An 18685-nucleotide genomic window follows, 5' to 3' on the forward strand; every position below is an offset into this window, starting at 1 on the left:
CGAAAGAATCGATCGTCCACGATATTGCCTCCGCTGTTAGTAAGTGAATGTTTTTTTTTGGTAAATAAAGTTATTCAGTTAGCAATTATGTTCATATATTGTTACGTACATTTTCCGGGTTAGTTGGGCAGTTTATCGAGGTGCACGTTATATTTTTCAATTATCTACGTTACAAATGAAAATAGGGTTATGTGTCTGATTTGCTGAAATTCATAAACACCTGTTGCAATATTTTTACGACACAACTTTTTAGGTGGAATATCCGAATCACTTATATCTATGAATGAGAGTTATAGAAGTCTTTTAAAGGTTAATAGAGCACTAGTATTATTCATACAAAACACTAAGAAACAGCAGAATCTGGATAACGTACAAAGTGACTTGGAGCAAGCAACGATTGTTGAAGAAGAATCAGAATAACAGTAATATTGTACATTTTTTTTTTTTATGATACAATTTTTCTAATGCTTTACATCTAAAAGAATAATTAATAGATGTGCATATATTAAAATATTCTTCATAAATTAAGGAAATAATACATATTGAATAATTGTATTTTCTTATATCACAAAGTCTTTTGATATATAAAAATACATTCACTTATATCCTGTAATAGCAAATTAATATTATCACACAAATACTGTAGTTACATGTTGTAGTGAAATGGCACGAAGGTGAAAGATTGGACAATAAACATCTTTCATTAAATAGCTGTCTTATAAGTCTTGTAATTTAGTCTATAGTTCTTTATCCTTATTTATATTCTGGGTCAGGCTTAGGTTTTCTCCTAGGATCTGAAGCATCTAATGGAATTATTACAGGTGGTGTACTGTCTGATTTTTGTGTGTGTGCAAATCCATAATCGGCACCCTTTGATGGCTGAAACCACGTCCTAGACAGTGGTATTTGTCGACATCTGAAACATATTTTTCAGGATTGGAGAGAAATAAATACACCATATGAGTTGTCGAATCCAGTTATTTAAAGAAAGCGCTAAATTGTTTTGTTTCTAGTTTATAACGTTCTGCTTACAATATAAAAGCAGACGTAAGATGTCTGATGAAAAAGAAGATAGAAGTAAATAAATTTTTGTCAGTACTATGGTTAATTTAGCATAAAGTAACCATCAAATTTGTACCAGTTAATCAATGGAATGATAGAAAGTAGGGCAAAAGAGAATTGTTAGTCTTGTAATTGAAGCAGAAAACTCAAATAGATTAAAAAGTGAGAATCTGAAAAGAGATGTGGTGCAACGCGTGTGTAGCTTACAAGATATGTGAAAGAGCAGAGTGCAGTGAGAGAAAAGAGATCTTATTCCCGTAACAGTGGCTCTTAGCTTTTTCTTTTCTGCTCACACCTGCACGTATTTTGATCGAAGAAAAATCCGGTAGAACATTCTAATTCTTGTCTGCAGAAGCAAGCACACTGATTTGGATTCCAGATTTTCGTATTGTTGTTTTTATAACATTTCTCCTCTTCGTCGACGTTTTTGCACGAGCACATGCATTCGTCCGGTAAATAGGTCTGTTTCTCATTGCAGTCCTGAAAGAATTCGAACATTTTAAAATCTGAAATTGAAATTCCCTAATTTGCGCGCGACTAGTGTGCACTGTCGCGCCAGTCGTTAAAGTGTAGGCCGCGAACCGAATAATACCGGATTTAAAACGGAACATCCCAATTATCGACTGTTGTTAAATTACCTCCTTCTTAGTCTTGCAATCGCACACGCAACTCGTGTGTTCCTCCAACGGCACGATGCGCTTATCCACACGTCCAAACTCAACGATCGACGTCACGAACACCTTTAAACAATCACGATCTAATTATCGGGAGTAACGTTTGTTTGTCAACCACGACAATATTGACTAACCTCGAAATTTCGTGTTTCCGAGGCGGTTGGCTGACAGGAGAGCAACTCGTGGCTACAACAACCTCCGCATCTCATGATCCGCGTGCATGACGGGATGTAAATGGTGGACGGATCGTGTTCTTGTTTCAACGGGACTGTCTGTAATTCGGGCATACATTTGGCTAGCTGTGGTCTTTCGGCGTTCGAGCGTTCCTCAGGTCCGCCTATTCTAACTTAAAAAATATAAGACGATATTAAGGACAAGCGACGGTTCACGTTTCCGAATTAGTCAGAGGATTTCCTTTCGTTTCCCTTGAATTACTGTGACGTTCAGTTTATGTGTGGTTTCTGTGGTTTTACGTTGAAACATTGTCACTTGAAAACCGTCGTCGTACAATTTTGCCTCCGCTATTCTTTTTAGGCGATAGAACGGGATGAACAAGTACACGCAAGCTATTTCGTTCGCGAACAGCTATTTCGCTTTGGTCGACGGTCTCGTATCTGGTTTAGAAAGTCAACTCTCGGAGGATGTGGTACTTCATTGGTTCGGCAGGACGGTCAGAGGTAGGAGAAACGTATGCGCTTTCATGGAAACTCACAAAGTGAATTCTAGGCATATGTTCACACGGATCGTGCCGACCACTGGCATCAGTTACGAAAAAAAACACTCGAATCGGTAAGGTTAAGTAAAGACGAGGTCACAGATGCACGTTCAACGTGTGTATGTAAGGGGAATCCCTAAAATGGCGGATTATTTATGTAGGAAAGAAATTCGCTCGCGTCGCGATCGAAATAATCAGGAACTCTTGGAAATAGATAACAATACCGACAACGAGCAGACGTTTTTCCGTGAAACGGAAACCTCTTTGACGTGTCCAGACGTCATGAGGGATTTTAATCAGAACGAAATCGAGGTGAAAGATATGAACGTAACGGTCGACGACGCGTTTTACGATTTGAACGAGGGTGATCTCAGTAATCTTTTCAAGCTCGAGATCACGTCAACCAACATAGAGGAGATCGAGCAGAGCATTAATAGGATAAAATTGGAAGAGGAAATGACACCAACCATCACAGCTATCAAGAGAGAGTGCGGCGAAGGAGATGGACCTGACAACGTTGAAACTAGCGCGGTTAAGTACGTGGAGGCTGACGGTGAGATACAATTCTCGCGGAAATTTTGGAAACGAGGCAAGCGCCATTTTTCTTCGTACATTCTACGATTTGTTTTGATATTTCTACCGAATAGCACCGATGGCCGATCGAGACGAAATTTGGTGGGTATCGTGGAATGAGATGGTAGATCTGAAATATAAAATCTTAGCTTTGGGAAATCATGCGTTCGGAAAATACAGGCACCTGAATATATATAATAGCTCTTCGCTGTTATTAGGTTGGTTCATAATTTCGCGCGGTTTTTCCTTGTTTTTGAAATTTACGAACCAAATTTTTGCACTTTTCTCATTGTCTTTAAACGACGGAGCACTGTTTGACGAAAGCAGTGCATCTTCTCGACTAATTCACCAGGTTGATCGTCATTACAAAGCAGACCTTCCAAACCCTCTTCGTTGAACTAAAACGATCAATTTTGATCAAACGATGATTCATCATTTATGGGAAAATTTCCCTCCTGGAATCGTGAAAACTACTTTTCTGCTGTTCTGTTACTAACGTAATCTTTCTCGTAGGCGGTACAAACATTATGGGCAGCTTCAGCAACTTTAGATCTCGTTAGATTAAACTCGTAAAGTAAAATTTGTCGGAGATGCTCATTTTTGTTAGACATTCCATCATTTTTGAAGAAAAAACTGTTTATTATTTGCACAGAACGAAGAAAAAAAGTATCACACAGCTGATAGGCAAATGTTGCGAATTTCAGTCAATACGAAATGAAAATCGCACGAACTTATGGAGACCTAACCTAATATCAGGTGCTTCGTTCAGCATTTTCGACGAAATTACGAAATTACTCCGTGACCTAACCTAACCTGAGCTCATTTGCCTTTCTTTTCCCTATTCTGATAACGAGTAATGGCAATAGCTCGATATTCGACCCCTCATGATCTTCTTGGAAATTTTCGTTTCGTAAACATATCCATAGTCGCCTTTATCTTCGGTCCAAAGACCGAAAACGTCGGTAAGCGAGGAAAAACGAAGGCATATTAATCGCAGTCGGTAAAACGACCGGTTACGAAATGAAGATGATATTTTTCCGGAAGGAATATAGATGATTGTCAATTTAATATAGGAAACAACGCAGAAAATAGCCTCTAGATAATAATGAAAAAATATTACATATCAAATTTTAAAACCGGTCATTTAATCGGGCGTGGTACGATTAGTGTTAAAAAATACCGCGACGTGAAATTCGTATTGACCTGGTGACAGTGTTTCCTAACCCAAGCCAATACCGATACTCCTCTTTAACCCTTTGGACTCCTTTGTCGAGCGTGACTCGACGTCAGTTTTATTCACAGGTATGAACGAAGTAATTTTTAAATTGTGTTATAATATTTTGCAATATTTTTTTTTACCTGAATGAGCAATAGGTACACGTACACACTACCGGTCAAAAGTTTGGGATCCACTGTGCATTGCAAGTTAGATAAAAATTTCCAGAAAAAAGTTAGCAATTTTAAGAACTTTCTAACGAATTTTTTTTTAATTTAAATTAATCGTCATGGGGTAAATTGCTATTGATCTCTTCAACATCGTTTCAAATCTATAAAAAATCAGCAGCAGATTCAATATTGGCGTAAATTGATAAGTGATTCCAAATTTTTGGCCGGTGGTGCGTATGACCCTTAACCCCTTAACCTATGATTTCTTTTCTGACTGTGCATCTAAGCGTCGGCCATTTACTGCTTCAGTACTGTATCTGGTGACGAAAGCTAATCTGTTACAGATTAGTTACATTTAGGAATCCTTGATCTTACACATTCAAACGAAAGTTAGGATAATATAACTATTTTTCTCACATCTTCACCAGAATCTCTGCCGCGAGTCTGACACGTTGCCATATGTTAAGGGGTTAATGCTATTTTCAATATAATTAGTAAAAAAAATTGTTTCAGTTCCTTCCAAGTGCGTTTCAAATAAAATTTTTAAAATGATAGGGAGTTGTTGAAAAGAAAATGAAAAAAAAAAATTTCGAGCTCAAATGGTTAAAAGGAGTTGGTCGTTCTTTTCGCCACATGCCTGATTCGTACTCACGTTATTATACTAATTACCGAAGAGTGTGTCTGATAGCAGTGAAGATTTATTATACAAAGGGACCTGTATTGGCTGCGTAACAGTATTTGGGCCAACGTTTATTGGATCGTATGCTACATCGTTGGAAAGTTTACGAGTAGAGGAGTCCAACATAGGAGGTTCTTACTACCGTAAACGTCCCATTCAGAAAATATGAATTAAAATGTGTAAATCCGGGATTAGCGTGGAAATCGATCTAACCCAAACCTACCTCAGTCTGATAACGTACTCTTGTACACACCGATACTACGGTAATATTACGAACACACGATTAGTCGTGTAAAGACACGTCTCAATTCACGCCTAAATGTACGTAACGACTAGACTGCGGATTTTTATGCAAATTCATATTTTCATCGATGTAATTGAAAAAATGGAAGCTAGATAGTTAATTGTTTTATTCGCTAAATATCATAACGAGTACTATATTTTGGGATTATTCGTATCCCCAAATTTTCCATAAATGCATCAAAATCCGCAGTCTGGTAATGACAAATGTACTTGAAAGAATGTATTTTTTTCACCGTATCCTAATTTGATTTATATTTTCATTCTATTCACACGCTTTGCAACGATGTAGAGGAGGTCTAAATACGGGCTAGCTTTTGTATTTCAGGATTCATCGTCGAACCTGTGGACGATATTTAAGGTACAACGCTTGGATATGTATGAACATGTTTACCATACGACGTGAAATAAAAATAACCTAAGAGAAGCAACGTGTGTTGCAAATTATGCATTTCAAATAAAAGGGAAAATGTTCATTTTTAGAAAGGTGGTCTAAACACGGGCCACTCGTGAAATAATCGAAATGAAAAGTAACAACTGCACATTTTCAGGTTGAAATATTTAAAGACATGTTGGAAATGTAGATAAGCTTTAATTTAAATGCTATTTACAGTCACGAACGTATATATTTTTTTCAAGATTTTATATATCTTTTTAACGTTTTTGGTATTTTTCTTATCGCCGAATTTTAATATTTACGCATAATTCCCAGAAGCTAAGATTGTATATTTCAGATTTAAGTGCCATCTTATCTCACGATACCCACCAAATTTCGTCTCGATCGACCAGCAATGCTTTTCAAATACATCCACTAACTTCAGTGTATCATTCTTTTGAAACGATCACGTTTTTCTGCCATTGAAAAATTCCAACCATCGTATCACTGTCTCTAATTAAGATAGCGGCACAAGCCAAAAGCTACTTCACTCGTTATTCGAAGACGAACCCAACGCACTCCTCAAATTATTCACAAGGTGATCGGGGGTGTACATACCGGGTGGTTCGGAAAGTTCGTAACGAAATTTCTGAAGAATTCAAACTGATATATCTCTGTTTCTAGTCGAGATAGCGACAAAAACCGGAAGGTATTTTACTGAAATTACTCCCAAGGCGAACTATATTTTCCGCGGTGGAGCGTTGCCACGAAAATTTCAATATCCACGCTCCACTGTAAAAAATATAATTCGACTTCTATCCACCCCTGCTCATCTTACGAATAATTTCAGTAGTGCGTTTAATTCACCTTTAAGCATTAAAAAAAACAAACACCGTTCAACTTTTATCGCTGTAACAATTAAAAACAGAGCTACGACGGTTGAAATTTCGCCAAGAACTTTACCAAAAGCCTCATTCGAGTGAATGTAACAAGAATAGCAGGTAAAAACCGTGTAACAGGTATTTCTGTTTGAATTTTCGATCGCAGATGCATGGAACGCGTATTTCTCGGCCACGACCAACGTTCACACATGGAGGCGACCGTGTAAATTGCAAATCGCTTACACCACTTCAACCGAGCGTCCACACTTGGTCTCACCTTGCGAAAGCAGAAAAGTCGCGGCTCAATTTGAACAGCCTAAGGCCAGGCTGCCTAGTTTAGAGGAGATCAATGAAATCAGCAATCGACTGATACCAAATACCAACTATTTCGGCGGTTACCTCTATCACGTGGATCTCTTGAAGGAACTGAGGACCGATATCGGTACGAACTTGATCGCACGGAGCAATCTAAACGAGAGGATCGTCTTGGAGAAGCCGTGCGTCTGTTTGGACGATTCTAACGGCAAGAATAAGAAACGGTTCATCTTCAATTATCAGATACGTCTGATCATATACGAGGGTAGAAACGAACGGAACGCGAATCTTCCGCAGGAATTTTAGAGAATGCAATTCTGAGGGAGAGAAATTTCTTTGAAATACGACAGATCATTCTTTTCTCTTTCCTTTTCTGGTAAATAGTATCGGGAAGTTGATCTTTCCGAGAGTCAACCCTTTGCACTCGAAGGCCCTTTTTTTCTACGAGGAAGTGGCAAAAATTAATGTAATTTTTTAAAAGTGATATTTTTATCAGAAGTTGGTTCTTTCGAACTACTTCACTGCTGAGATCTCTAAACGGAGGTCCATGGACCTGCTGTTTTGGAAAATATCCTTAGAGTTGCCTCTGTAATGTCGCTTCTTAGTCGCCTGAAAGGGTGCAAAGGGTTAATTCACTTTTCCAAGAGATATTAGTTAACGTTAGACTAATCGTTTTTTTTTTTTTTTTATTAATTGGTTCTTTCGAACTACTTCACTGCTGAGATTTCTAAACGGAGGTCCATGGACCTGCTGTTTTGGAAAATATCCTTAGAGTTGCCTCTGTAATGTCGCTTTTTAGTCGCCTGAAAGGGTGCAAAGGGTTAATTCACATTTCCAAGAGATATTAGTTAACGTTAGACTAATCGTTTTTTTTTTTTTTATTTTATTTTGCATCTCTGATTTTTGTAAAATCGTCAAGTTTCCGTTTCTCGTTTCTAGCCAGTGGTATCGGGAAGTTGATCTTCCCGAGAGTTAATTCACTTTTCCAAGAGATAATAATTCTTTTTTATTTCTGATTTTTGTAAAATCGTTAAGTTGAAAGTCGTTCTTTTTCTGGAACGCCAGGTATCTGTGATACTTGTGAAATTCTTAGAAAATTAAGTGGCCAATTGTACGTATTTACTGATTAAAATATCGAAATTTGTCAACGTGTACGCATACACGCGATATTTTTCTGCGTTGCGATTAACCGAATGATCTCACGTTCACCGATAAACCAGTTTGAACAACGAAATTACCGGGGAGAAACCGTCAGGATTAATTGGTTTATCTAGCTGAACGATATTTACGGCGCGTTTACCTGTAATACGATTTAATTGCTTGTACATCCAGAGATTTACGAAGGCAGAGCCTCTTAACCTACGTCGCGGTATTTTCTTTCCTTCGTTATTATGCAATTCTTCGTTTATTTTCTATGGAATAAAGTGCAATTATCGGCGTTGTACACACGCTACGAGTCAACCGGTTTTTCTTTCGCGTATCAGCTCTTAGTTATTATTTTTCCACGTGGATATTGCGCGTTGATTAGTTACACGTACTTACCGTCAATTGCAAAGGGCTGCTTTTCCGTGTAGCCGAACAGTTTGAGCATTTCGTCGACCGAATCGGCGTTATTCAACATCCTGGCTACGTTCAAGGATTTCTGTGAACAATCGAACATTTTCGATGGTGAGATCAGATTTTCTGGAAAATTCTGCGCTTATCTGTGATTAGTCGGCTATCTAATCGATCATATGTCAATAAATTGGTTCGGGCGGCGGTGGATGTTTTATCGTCGGATTTACGCGTTATTTTGTGGATTTACCGTTGTTCGTATGTCATTAGGACATTTGTCTGGATGTTGAGTGAAATTGGAGGATTATTTGAAAATTATCCTGCTGGGAATTTTGTAATATATTTGTGCTGATATGCGGTGCTGTGTCTGGCGAAGAAATGTAATTTAACCCTTTGGTTGTGGGGTATTTGGGGTTATTTATCCCTTTTTTATAGGGAAGAGGACAATGAAGAATAGAAAATTTTGTAAATTTCAGTCGACTCTTTGTATTCAAACTCTCGTGGTTTTGATAATTTAGCCAGTTTCGAAGAATCGTTTGAGAGACATATTTTTCATACTATTATATAAGTAGTGGAAAATGCAAAAATAATATTGATTTTGTCGATCTTGGAAATTAGAATAATAGTTGTGCTAAATTTATTTTTATAACACAGTGATTTAACCATTTCACTGTTGTTGGCGCTTTGAAAATTTGCTCGCGCTGTTGTCTTGCCGCCTATAGGCAGTTTCAATATCTTCTCGCGTTGTGACCTTGGGGTCTATAGACATTTTCGATATTTTCTCGCGTTGTGCACTTGGCGCCTTTTTTTTATAATTTAATTTCTGATTTTTGCACTTGCGCACCTGGCGCACTTCCATCTTAATTTAATATAAGAAATTTACAAAACGATCAATTTTTTATTTGAGCTTCTAAGAATTTCTAAATTTTTAATTTGAATTTCTAAATTTAAAAAAAAATTTAGAACCCCGAAACGAAAGATTTCGCGGTCACGATTGACCGACCATCTGTCGTCTAGCACGCGCGTCACACTCTAAAATCTTCCCCAGCGAAAGGGTTAAGAAATAAAATTTCAATTTGAATTTCTAAATTTTAGAAAAATTTTAAAACCCCGAAACGAAAGAATTCGCGGCCACGATTGACCATCTGTCGCTTCCCGCGCGCATTGGCGAAAGGGTTAAGAAATAAAATTTCCAAAGTAAAAACAGATATCTGCAATTAAGGGTTAAATCGCACATTAATTCTTGTACAAACGTACCGGGTGTCCTAATACTCACGAACAGTCTATATACCTGATAACCGAAATTACGAAAAAACCGATATATACCTGAAACGAAGAAAATTGCACGGAAGAACGTGTCGAACAGTCGCATTTTAACATATTACTTCGTCGAGGAATTCCAACGTTTTGTCACGCGTGTCGCGAGGATACACCTATTCCGATGTTTCATCGCGCATTGTTCTCACCCGATGTGTGACCAGGACCTTTTCGCATCGCGACGGTGTCGAAAACAACTAACCCAACGGTCGTCGAAATCGTTGCATCGTATCGGGTCGAATCGAATACAGGTTTGTTTGGAGAAACGAAGAAAATTCTGCCGCAATTCTCGGGTATTCCCGGTACATAATTATTTCTCGAACGTGAGTCATGTACGCGCTTCGTTCGCGTATCATCGGCGCTGCGACTGCAGCGAAGAATCGCAGGCATGACAGCAGGTCAATCATCCGGGAAACTATTAAAAAAGTCGCTGGTTTCGCGACATGCTATATTTAGAACGGCTGTTAAGAAGGATTTTTATGCAAGGGTCACTGGTACACGGAGTCCAGTCGTTTTTCACCATCTCGCGCGTTCGTCTTTCAGCGTGGAACTGGTTTTTGAACAAGGTACTATCGCGCTCAGGCACAGAAAAACGAGCAAACGCCGTACCGATTTCTAAGAAGCATCCTCTCGATGTTAATGTACCGGCTCGATAGTCACTCGATTAACTGCTCTCTTCTTTTCTTTTCGAAAATGTTTTTCATATGGTGATAAATTTCTCTTGTGCGTGTTCGTGTGTTTCTATATCGTGCCATTTTTGTACACGGAGAATTCTACGTCAGCTTAAATATTACTACAGGTGTGTGATAAAGATTCGGTTACGGTACAGCTAGTGTTCTAACGTACAGATTACGAGACCTCTTAATTTGCATAATTAAGAAACGTATTGCTCGGAGATGTTTCCGAGAAACAGTGATTTCTTGGCTCTGGAATTTTGCCGCGACTTTTAAAGGTCGTTTAACGCAACCGGCGCTAACCTATTTTTATACAGTGTAACCCTGTTCCAACGTTGAAATATGCACGATAAGTGTACACGCGGTGATAACGTTATACAGGATGGGTCATTTGAAACAGACCAGCCAGAAATTACCTTTCTCTAGCTACAGTGGTACGAGACAATTTTTATACGTAAGTTAAATGGCTTCAAAGTGTGAATAAAAGACTGATGTGCATTTATTCTGCATTATAAATGCGTAATAATATGCAATATCTGCATAATATGTGCATTTGTTCATAGAATCGCCGTGAGCTAAAATTTATTGCAACCTTATCGAAGGAATACACGTTCGACATTGTAACGTACGCATGTTTCTTGTTAATGCTAACCTAAATTTCTCTTTTCCTTTCGGCCGTGAATTAATCGGCGAGAATGTTGAATTAAATTCGAATAACGATATGTTTCATCTGTTTTGCAATTTAGAGAATAGGCACGACTTTCCGTAACACATCTAACATCTCCAAGTGATAATCACCGATTTTAACGAAACTTTGGTATATAGCAGTTCTCAAATTACTATTCAACGCGTATTTCTTTAAATCGACAATCGTTCACATCGAAGAGATGAAAATCGCCCTCAAATTTTCAAGATTGGAGACAGTAAAATAATATCTCGAAAACTATTAAAAACAGAGGAGTACTATAAAGTGACGAATTTTGTCTTTTTCAACGACAAATTTAAAAAATAAATAATTTTCACAATATCTGCTCGTTATCTTCAATCTTCGACTGCGATTTTCACTCCTTCAACGTGGGCGATTGCCAATAAAAAAAAATGAGTCAAACATTTTTTCAAATACTACCATACACCAAAGTTTCATAGATATCGGCTCGCAGGATAATCCGCGAGGTATTCCCGCGTACGTGAAGTGACGTGTGATCAATTACTTATATATATCGAACCACGAACACCGTGACGAGCATTCTGAGAGTATCAAGCAGGTTTTCTGCTACTTCAAACGCGATCATATGCATCCTTGACATTAGTGTTATTCGGCCTTCGACGTCATCCAGGTCTTTACGGAAAGAACGAGCGTGCTCCCGTTCACGAGCGTGTCGTAACGCCGCTGTATCGTCGACAAAAGGAACTGTGCCACCTTCGTTGTTGCTTACGTTAACGAGGTGAGGCTAATGAAAAGAATTACAGAACAGTAACAACACCGAAGCGAATTACCCACTTCCGTAGTCAATTGAACATTGATAACACCCGTTTCACAGGTTAAAATTATACCTCAACCGACGATTCCTCGAATTTTTCCCCGATCGAACACATTCACGTTTCGGACTTGTTGCATATTTCTTTTTCTCGCTGCCTGTTGCACACGATACGATTGGATCCGACTGGCTAAACTTCACACCAGCTGTCACACATTCACCACGTTACAAATCTCTCACAATGCTCCATCGTGACAACGTAATTACGCTATTTATCAAAGTGAAAACGTACGAGTGTTGCAATAAGCTATAGAACGGGATCGTTTTATTCAATAGAGAAAGAGAGAGAGAGTGTGTAAAAGTGAGACGCAGCAACGCGCCTTCGTTCGAATCGTTTTACCGATAATTCATTTACCATTTCGACGTCTCTATCGCGGCTCTGCGCAGGCTGAACAGGAGGAACCGCTGGTTTCGTGGCTTTACTCCTGTCGTTGATAGGTCCAGGAAAAACTATACCGTCAGAGTCACCGTGGAACTTGGTATCTTGAGCAACTGCTGCTAATGTGCAAAGAATCACAAGAGCAATGGTTTTCTGAACGATCAGGCGCGGCGGCATTTTCTGTAAAGTTCAGAACAACAGTCACTTCTGTCAAAATGTTCACCAACAGAGAGAGAGAGAGAGAGAGAGAGAGAAAGAGAGAGAGAGAGAGAAAAGAGAAAGATCAATGAACTGGTTTAATATTGAACCGCGAACTTCCGATATCGCGTTTTGTTGTTGAACGTACTCTCTCAGATATCGTTGCGATTAATCCGTAATTACAGTGGAATATGACTGTCACACGTGTTTACTAGAGAGACCGTCTCGGTGTTTGTATTATACTCGATGCACAAGGTAAAGGAACAGGAACGTGACACCTGAGCAGGTTCGTCTGGTCGCGCGGCGATCGACTGCCGAAGTGAATACGTCCGGACGCGTATTTCTGCTCACACACACGCGAGCCCGGCACACGTACGAATCGCAATAGGCACACGACTTCGCCGTGATACGCGGTGCCACTCCTTTTCCTTTCTTTTTGTCTTTTCACCAGTGATTACACACTTGATCGTTATCAGAACGAAAGTGTTTTTAATGGCGGTGTTATTTTACCTTCGAAACGAAGATGTTTCGCTCTTCCTTCTATTTTCTCTTTTCTATTTTTTTTCCCTTCGATTACCTGATCTGTCGTATTGAATTGTAGCGTCGTCGAAACGATTGATAATGTTCTTTACGCAACGCGTGCAATAGTTCTGATACGGTTGATTCATCCGTTGATATACAAGTAGCCTAGCTCCGGCTTGACAGATTTTCACGATTACGGGATTAATTAAGCGTGTGGGTGGACGAATTTGCATGTAGAATTGAGGTATTCAGCGGATTGCCCTGGATAACGAAGTTGTTCAAGGTGGCAGTTTAATACTGGTCAGGATTCATGTGGAGAATAAGTTTGCCAAGTGTGTTTCTTATACTTTTTCGTTTATTGTTAATTCGAGGTCTTCTTAAACAGTAAGTCTTTCTTTAGATAGAGGTAATTTTACGGCTACTGTTTCAGTGAGAGTGAAAGATTGTGAAATTAATATAGTACTTTAGTCGGTGTTATCATTCAGAGAATCATTTAACGGTCTAACAATTTTCAAATAACTGTACTTAGATGCTTCAACCATGCTCTCAACTTGTTGAAGCGTTCCATGAATCATAAGCTTTTGAGTGCCAGGGATTCCACGTATGTGACATAGTATCCTTATACTGTTACGTTGTACGATGCAGGAATTATTTTTGTTTTTATGCTACATCCTAGAACATACAATCACAAGCTTGTAATTAGTAATGATTCAGAGATATTAAATTTATTTTATCTACTTACTGTGTCACGTCAGTGATAATAATATCAATTTTCAGCTATCAACGATATAATTGTAATTATATTTCAATTTTTTAACAATACGTATCATTGGCGTTTTTATTTCGGATAGACGCTCTCATATTTTTTACACTGGCCATGATGCACAACGTATTTGAAATAATAAATAGGTTAAGTATCTGATAGAATTACCTTCCTAATCGAGTTATCGATAAATTTAATCGCTTTCACCGCAATATTATTTTCATAACTTCCTGTGATTAATTCATAATCTCCAAATAATCTTCTCGCTAAGAAAAAATCGATTTTATTCTCGTGAATTCAAGCTCTGGAAATAGCCATTTCCTGAGTATCGGAACGAAAATCTCGATAGATCGATACGCATATGCGGTGCATTTTTAACGCGCGGTTAATTTGAACGTGAATTGCACAGGATCAAAACAGGGATAGTATTAAGAAAAAATAAAAAGAAGAGTTAAGATTTCTGTAGATGAATCGTCATTTATTTTAAACGTGGTGAATCGTAGTTATATACAATTGTATAATAAAAAGAATTCAATCAAACCAATTATACATTCTGAAATATACCGATACGGATTATGATTAGCTGTTTAAGAATCGTCAGGAGGCTTCTTATCCAAAGTTCACTGAAACAAGATAAAAATACGATACAGATTCGCGAGTGAATTTCTTTCGAGAACGTTTACGTACGAATTTGTTGTCGATAAGTTACCATGTATCTCGACTTCATCTCTATGACTTTTCTGCAACCCACGTTACGAATGTATCTGTACCCCGGTGGACAACGCTTCGCAGGGTTCTTTCTTTGCGGGAAAGTCACAGGCCTGGCTACACTTGTCACGATGAATACGCACAGAAAAAGTGCGAGGATAATGAAACGCAGTGGCGCCATAGCGTACGACTTCGGTTCACTTCTCTCGGTCGAATTCTTTTCTCCTTTTTTCCGAAGCTGTACCGACGGTGTTGAGGCAGAAATCGAAAACTGGCGTAAAGGACAACGAAGATACGTGCAATATACTCCTTTTTACCACGATTCCCCTCTCCCTTTCCGTCCGATTTGTACTAATTTGCGGTTACTGTTCGTATCCTGTTCACGCACAATGCGGTTTTTATTTGATAATTACGCGCGATACCTTTGAGTTATCGTGAAATAGTCATTAACTAGCGCGTTTATACGCATTTCCGATTGTAGTCGACGAACAAACGAGAAATCAAGAATACGTTGTATAAAAATTTCTCACGATAGATTGTAACGCATCGAGAAATAAATTAGACCTAACTCTATTTACAATAATTCATAGCATTTCAATCATCGTCTGTGATTCTACGAACTGTTGCCAACAGGTGGTTGCACACACGTGAAGAATACTTTACCCTATGCAGCTTGCCTATCTGTACCTGTTAAGCCAGATTTCGCAACGTCTTACCGACACGAATACTTCAAATTTCTGCAAGCGATTATTGTTGCCAACAGGTGGTTGCAACACACGTGAAGAATACTTTACCCTATGCAGCTTGCCTATCTGTACTTGTTAAGCCAGATTTCGCAACGTCTTACCGACACGAATACTTCAAATTTCTGCAAGCGATTATTATTGGTCAACGTTTAGAACATAAAAGGAATGATTTATACGCAGGCAAAATAAAAAAAAAAACCGTTTCTTCATTTTCTAAGAACGCTTATTTATTTACGGAAATTTTCGTCAAATTACGAGCGAACGATAAAGCAATTTCCTTCCTCCGATAATCTTGCGCAAGTCTGATAATCTCTCACTTTTCGAGACCGTTCCGAGACTGTTTACTTTTTTTTCTCCTCGATATCAAACGTCTCCTATTTCCTATTCTATCTTTCACTATCTCAGTTTCTTTCACACTTTTTCATAAACATTCGTCTCCTCTTGCCACCTTGCTCGCTGGGTAATCCCTTTGGCCGTACTTCCTTACCGACGGCGCGCTCGACAAAGAAGAATCCTGCAGCATATCGATGCGTGTTCGACTCGAGAATCCTTTGTCGTTACGCCTAATTACACACTGGTAACGATCGATCGGTGGTACCACGATTAACTTAGCCTCTGCAACAACAAACAAAACGGGAAAAAAGGAATAAATCGGTGGAGAAACAGAAGCGAAGAAACACGGGGAATTACTTATCGTAGCCTCACTTAAAATCGATCGCTATCTCTCGACAGCGATTCACGTTATCGGCAAGTTTATCGCGCGATTTCACAACTTTGCCCCGGTTTTTCATTCAACTCTGTACACATTACGATTACTCAACCGTAGAATTAGACGATTCGACGTGTTCACGGAACACAGCCGAAATTTCGTCCAACGAAATCACTTACAATTAGTAGACAGCTCTGCATCGAGTGCCGATTCTCATTTTGCCCGGCGGGCAATTAAGCGGCACGTTGATGAACGATCCTTTATCGACTCTGCTCGTGTTGAACGATCCTTCCTCGACTCTGTTCGTGTTGAACTCTACGAATCGTTTCAGTCCCTTCGACGTCGTGAAATTCCCGTCCGTGCACAGAAGCAACGTGAACATTGTCGCCACCACGAGCCACAAAATCTTCATCTCGACCGGAATGATCTAGCCCTTCCGAAATCTTCTTCCTTCGCTTCGTAGACGATTCTCGCGATCGTACCGTCACCGACGTACACGCTCGACCGTTCGAAACGGCGGACTGGTCGCGTTCAGGAGAGATAGCGACACTCGGAATGTCAGAGAAAACACGTCACGAACGTTTCCACACTATCCGGTAAGAAGAATTTTTCGTTTAGCTGGAAGTTACACGTGCTCGATCGCAGTTTTCACCGAGCCTCCGCTCGCATTCCAATTTCCACTGTCCCGACTACGCGCTCGCATTTCTCGCGTCTGAACAGAAACACGCGGTGTGCACCTCGGAGAGGCGGAAATTCCGTTGGATTAAGCAACAACCTTGTCCACCGGCGATGAGAAACAGTTTTATTTAGAAGGACGCGTGTGTCGATATTAATAAAAGAGAGCCGTGCGCGTCATACTCGATGGATATTTCTGGATAGCGTCAGCGGAGAAAGAGAAACTACGCGAGGTATCGTTTCCACGTATATTATCTGATCGATTTTCAATACGAAGATAACACAGGTTTATCCCATGATAAGCTTGCTCGTCCGCTCTTCACCATCGAGTATACACAGACTCTTCTTCTTCACCAGATCTTTCTGCATCTGCCACGAAAATCAACTCGTTCTCCATACGGGCAGCGTATCGTTCGATAAGGTGCCCGTATCATTACATTACAGAGCAGCGTGATGTTAGGCGAGTCGTCGTTGGAAGAGACGGATTTCCAGTCATTGAACATCTCATCCGCGGTCTGATCCTGCGCGATTATCGCGTGAATCAGGAGGAACAGGATCACCGTGCAACACACTCTCATCGTTTTCCCGCGGGGATTCGCCAACTACTCGCGAAAGCACATTCTCTAGATTTTCGAGGAGGAAAGCAACGATTCGAAGGAGGAGAATTGTAGAATCGCGTGTTCGCGACGAGTCTCTCGGCTCGCAACTACGTTTTCGTCCGCTCGAACGCCGCGTTTTGTCTTCGTCGAGTCGCGATAACCTTCCATGACACTTTTCGAGAGTCGACTGAAAAGACAGCACCGCGTGATTTTTACTCCGAGAGTGCAACGTACGTTCGTGAGATGGAAGTCAGATAAGCCGGTGACATCGTCAATCGGCAGCGAGATCGATCAAATTTTCCATCGGCTTTCGTTGCGTAACTCGCGACCGTTCGACTGTGTTAGATCGTGGAGGAAAAGGGTATTGAGCGTTTCGTTCGTACCGATAACCTTCGACGACGATTTCTCTCAGATTTGTATTTTTTTCTGAGATTTTTCGTTCTGCCGGTGGCAAGTGTTTGCGTACGAAGCGCTTTGTAATCGCGTTTCTGTTGCGTATTGGGACGAAGTTCGAAAATCGGCGACTTAGCGGTGGAATACGTGTTGGAGAATTATTTTTCTGGATGATTAGAAGGAACGGATGGTTTTGTTAAACAATAGGAGAGAAGAGTGCTTGGCGCCATCACGCGTTCGCCGCAAAAGCAACAAAATGGTCGCGACTACGCGTCGCGGTAAACGCGAGACGTGACGAACGATTGGTTCTATGGAACGCTGTGTTATTCCTCAATGTTTCTTTCGTCTGTTACAGAGTAAATCGTTTCATTGCGGTTTGGTATTTAACGAAGGATCTGCTGATTAAACGTACCGGTAGAGCAAGAGTGGCTACGGTAAATTTGAAATGGACGATCTTGAGAATTGCCGCGGTTTCAAGTTGTTTATTATGAAAAAATTTAACTTCGTTGAGATTAGACATTTTCAGTTGGAATAATTTGTTGGTGGGAAATTTGTAATAGCTTTACAGGTGTCGATCAATTCTGAAATTCTCCACGGTGTATGGACTAGATTCTCTGTATTTATACGAATTTTGTTCTTTGATTTTCACAAATTTCTTCATCTATTAATTTGGTTTTTATAGGGAGATGATAAGAGTTTTGGAACGTCGATGGAATTGGTTTTACGTGTATTCGATCTCCTAGGTGGATAGTAAGAAAAGGGTTTGAGTGCGTGAATGGCATTTGTTAAAGGGAGATTTGCGGAGGAAACGCAAGAATTTGTCAAATTTCCGTGAAAAAGGTATCTTCACTTTTCTGTCTCGTTTCTGAATGGAAATGCGTCTTAGAGGAAAATGAAGTTCGTAGGATGGAAGTAGAGACGTCGGCCTTAGAAATGATCGTAGGTGGAT

General features: G+C 39.7%; 1 protein-coding gene across 2 annotated transcripts; it reads right to left on the reverse strand.

Annotated features, from left to right (window-relative positions):
• Positions 1-671: 671 nt before the first annotated feature.
• LOC108570970 lies at positions 672-12927 on the reverse strand. Of its 2 annotated transcripts, none has more exons than XM_017932911.1 (7): positions 12770-12927; positions 12400-12603; positions 8504-8603; positions 1871-2082; positions 1701-1802; positions 1358-1542; positions 672-916 (listed from the first exon to the last, which is right to left on the reverse strand). In XM_017932911.1, the coding sequence occupies exons 2-7, from the start codon at positions 12598-12600 to the stop codon at positions 754-756; spliced, it is 963 nt and encodes a 320-aa protein (XP_017788400.1). In that variant the 5' UTR covers positions 12601-12603; positions 12770-12927; the 3' UTR covers positions 672-753. The 2 variants fall into 2 exon arrangements, 1 of the variants encoding a protein (XP_017788400.1); XR_001891372.1 differs by having other exon boundaries at positions 835-916; positions 1270-1542.
• Positions 12928-18685: the final 5758 nt, after the last annotated feature.

Source organism: Habropoda laboriosa, unplaced genomic scaffold (assembly GCF_001263275.1).
Source record: "Habropoda laboriosa isolate 0110345459 unplaced genomic scaffold, ASM126327v1 scaffold88, whole genome shotgun sequence".
NCBI lineage: Eukaryota > Metazoa > Arthropoda > Insecta > Hymenoptera > Apidae > Habropoda > Habropoda laboriosa.

Excerpts from the sequence above, each read along its gene's own strand:
- LOC108570970 (XM_017932911.1), bottom strand. The coding sequence starts at position 12,600 with ATGCCGCCGCGCCTGATCGTTCAGAAAACCATTGCTCTTGTGATTCTT. Across the intron at positions 2,083-8,503 it reads GCAGCCCTTTGCAATTGACG|TTAGAATAGGCGGACCTGAG; the intron begins GTAAGTACGTGT and ends ATATTTTTTAAG. Across the intron at positions 1,803-1,870 it reads CGGAAACACGAAATTTCGAG|GTGTTCGTGACGTCGATCGT; the intron begins GTTAGTCAATAT and ends GATTGTTTAAAG.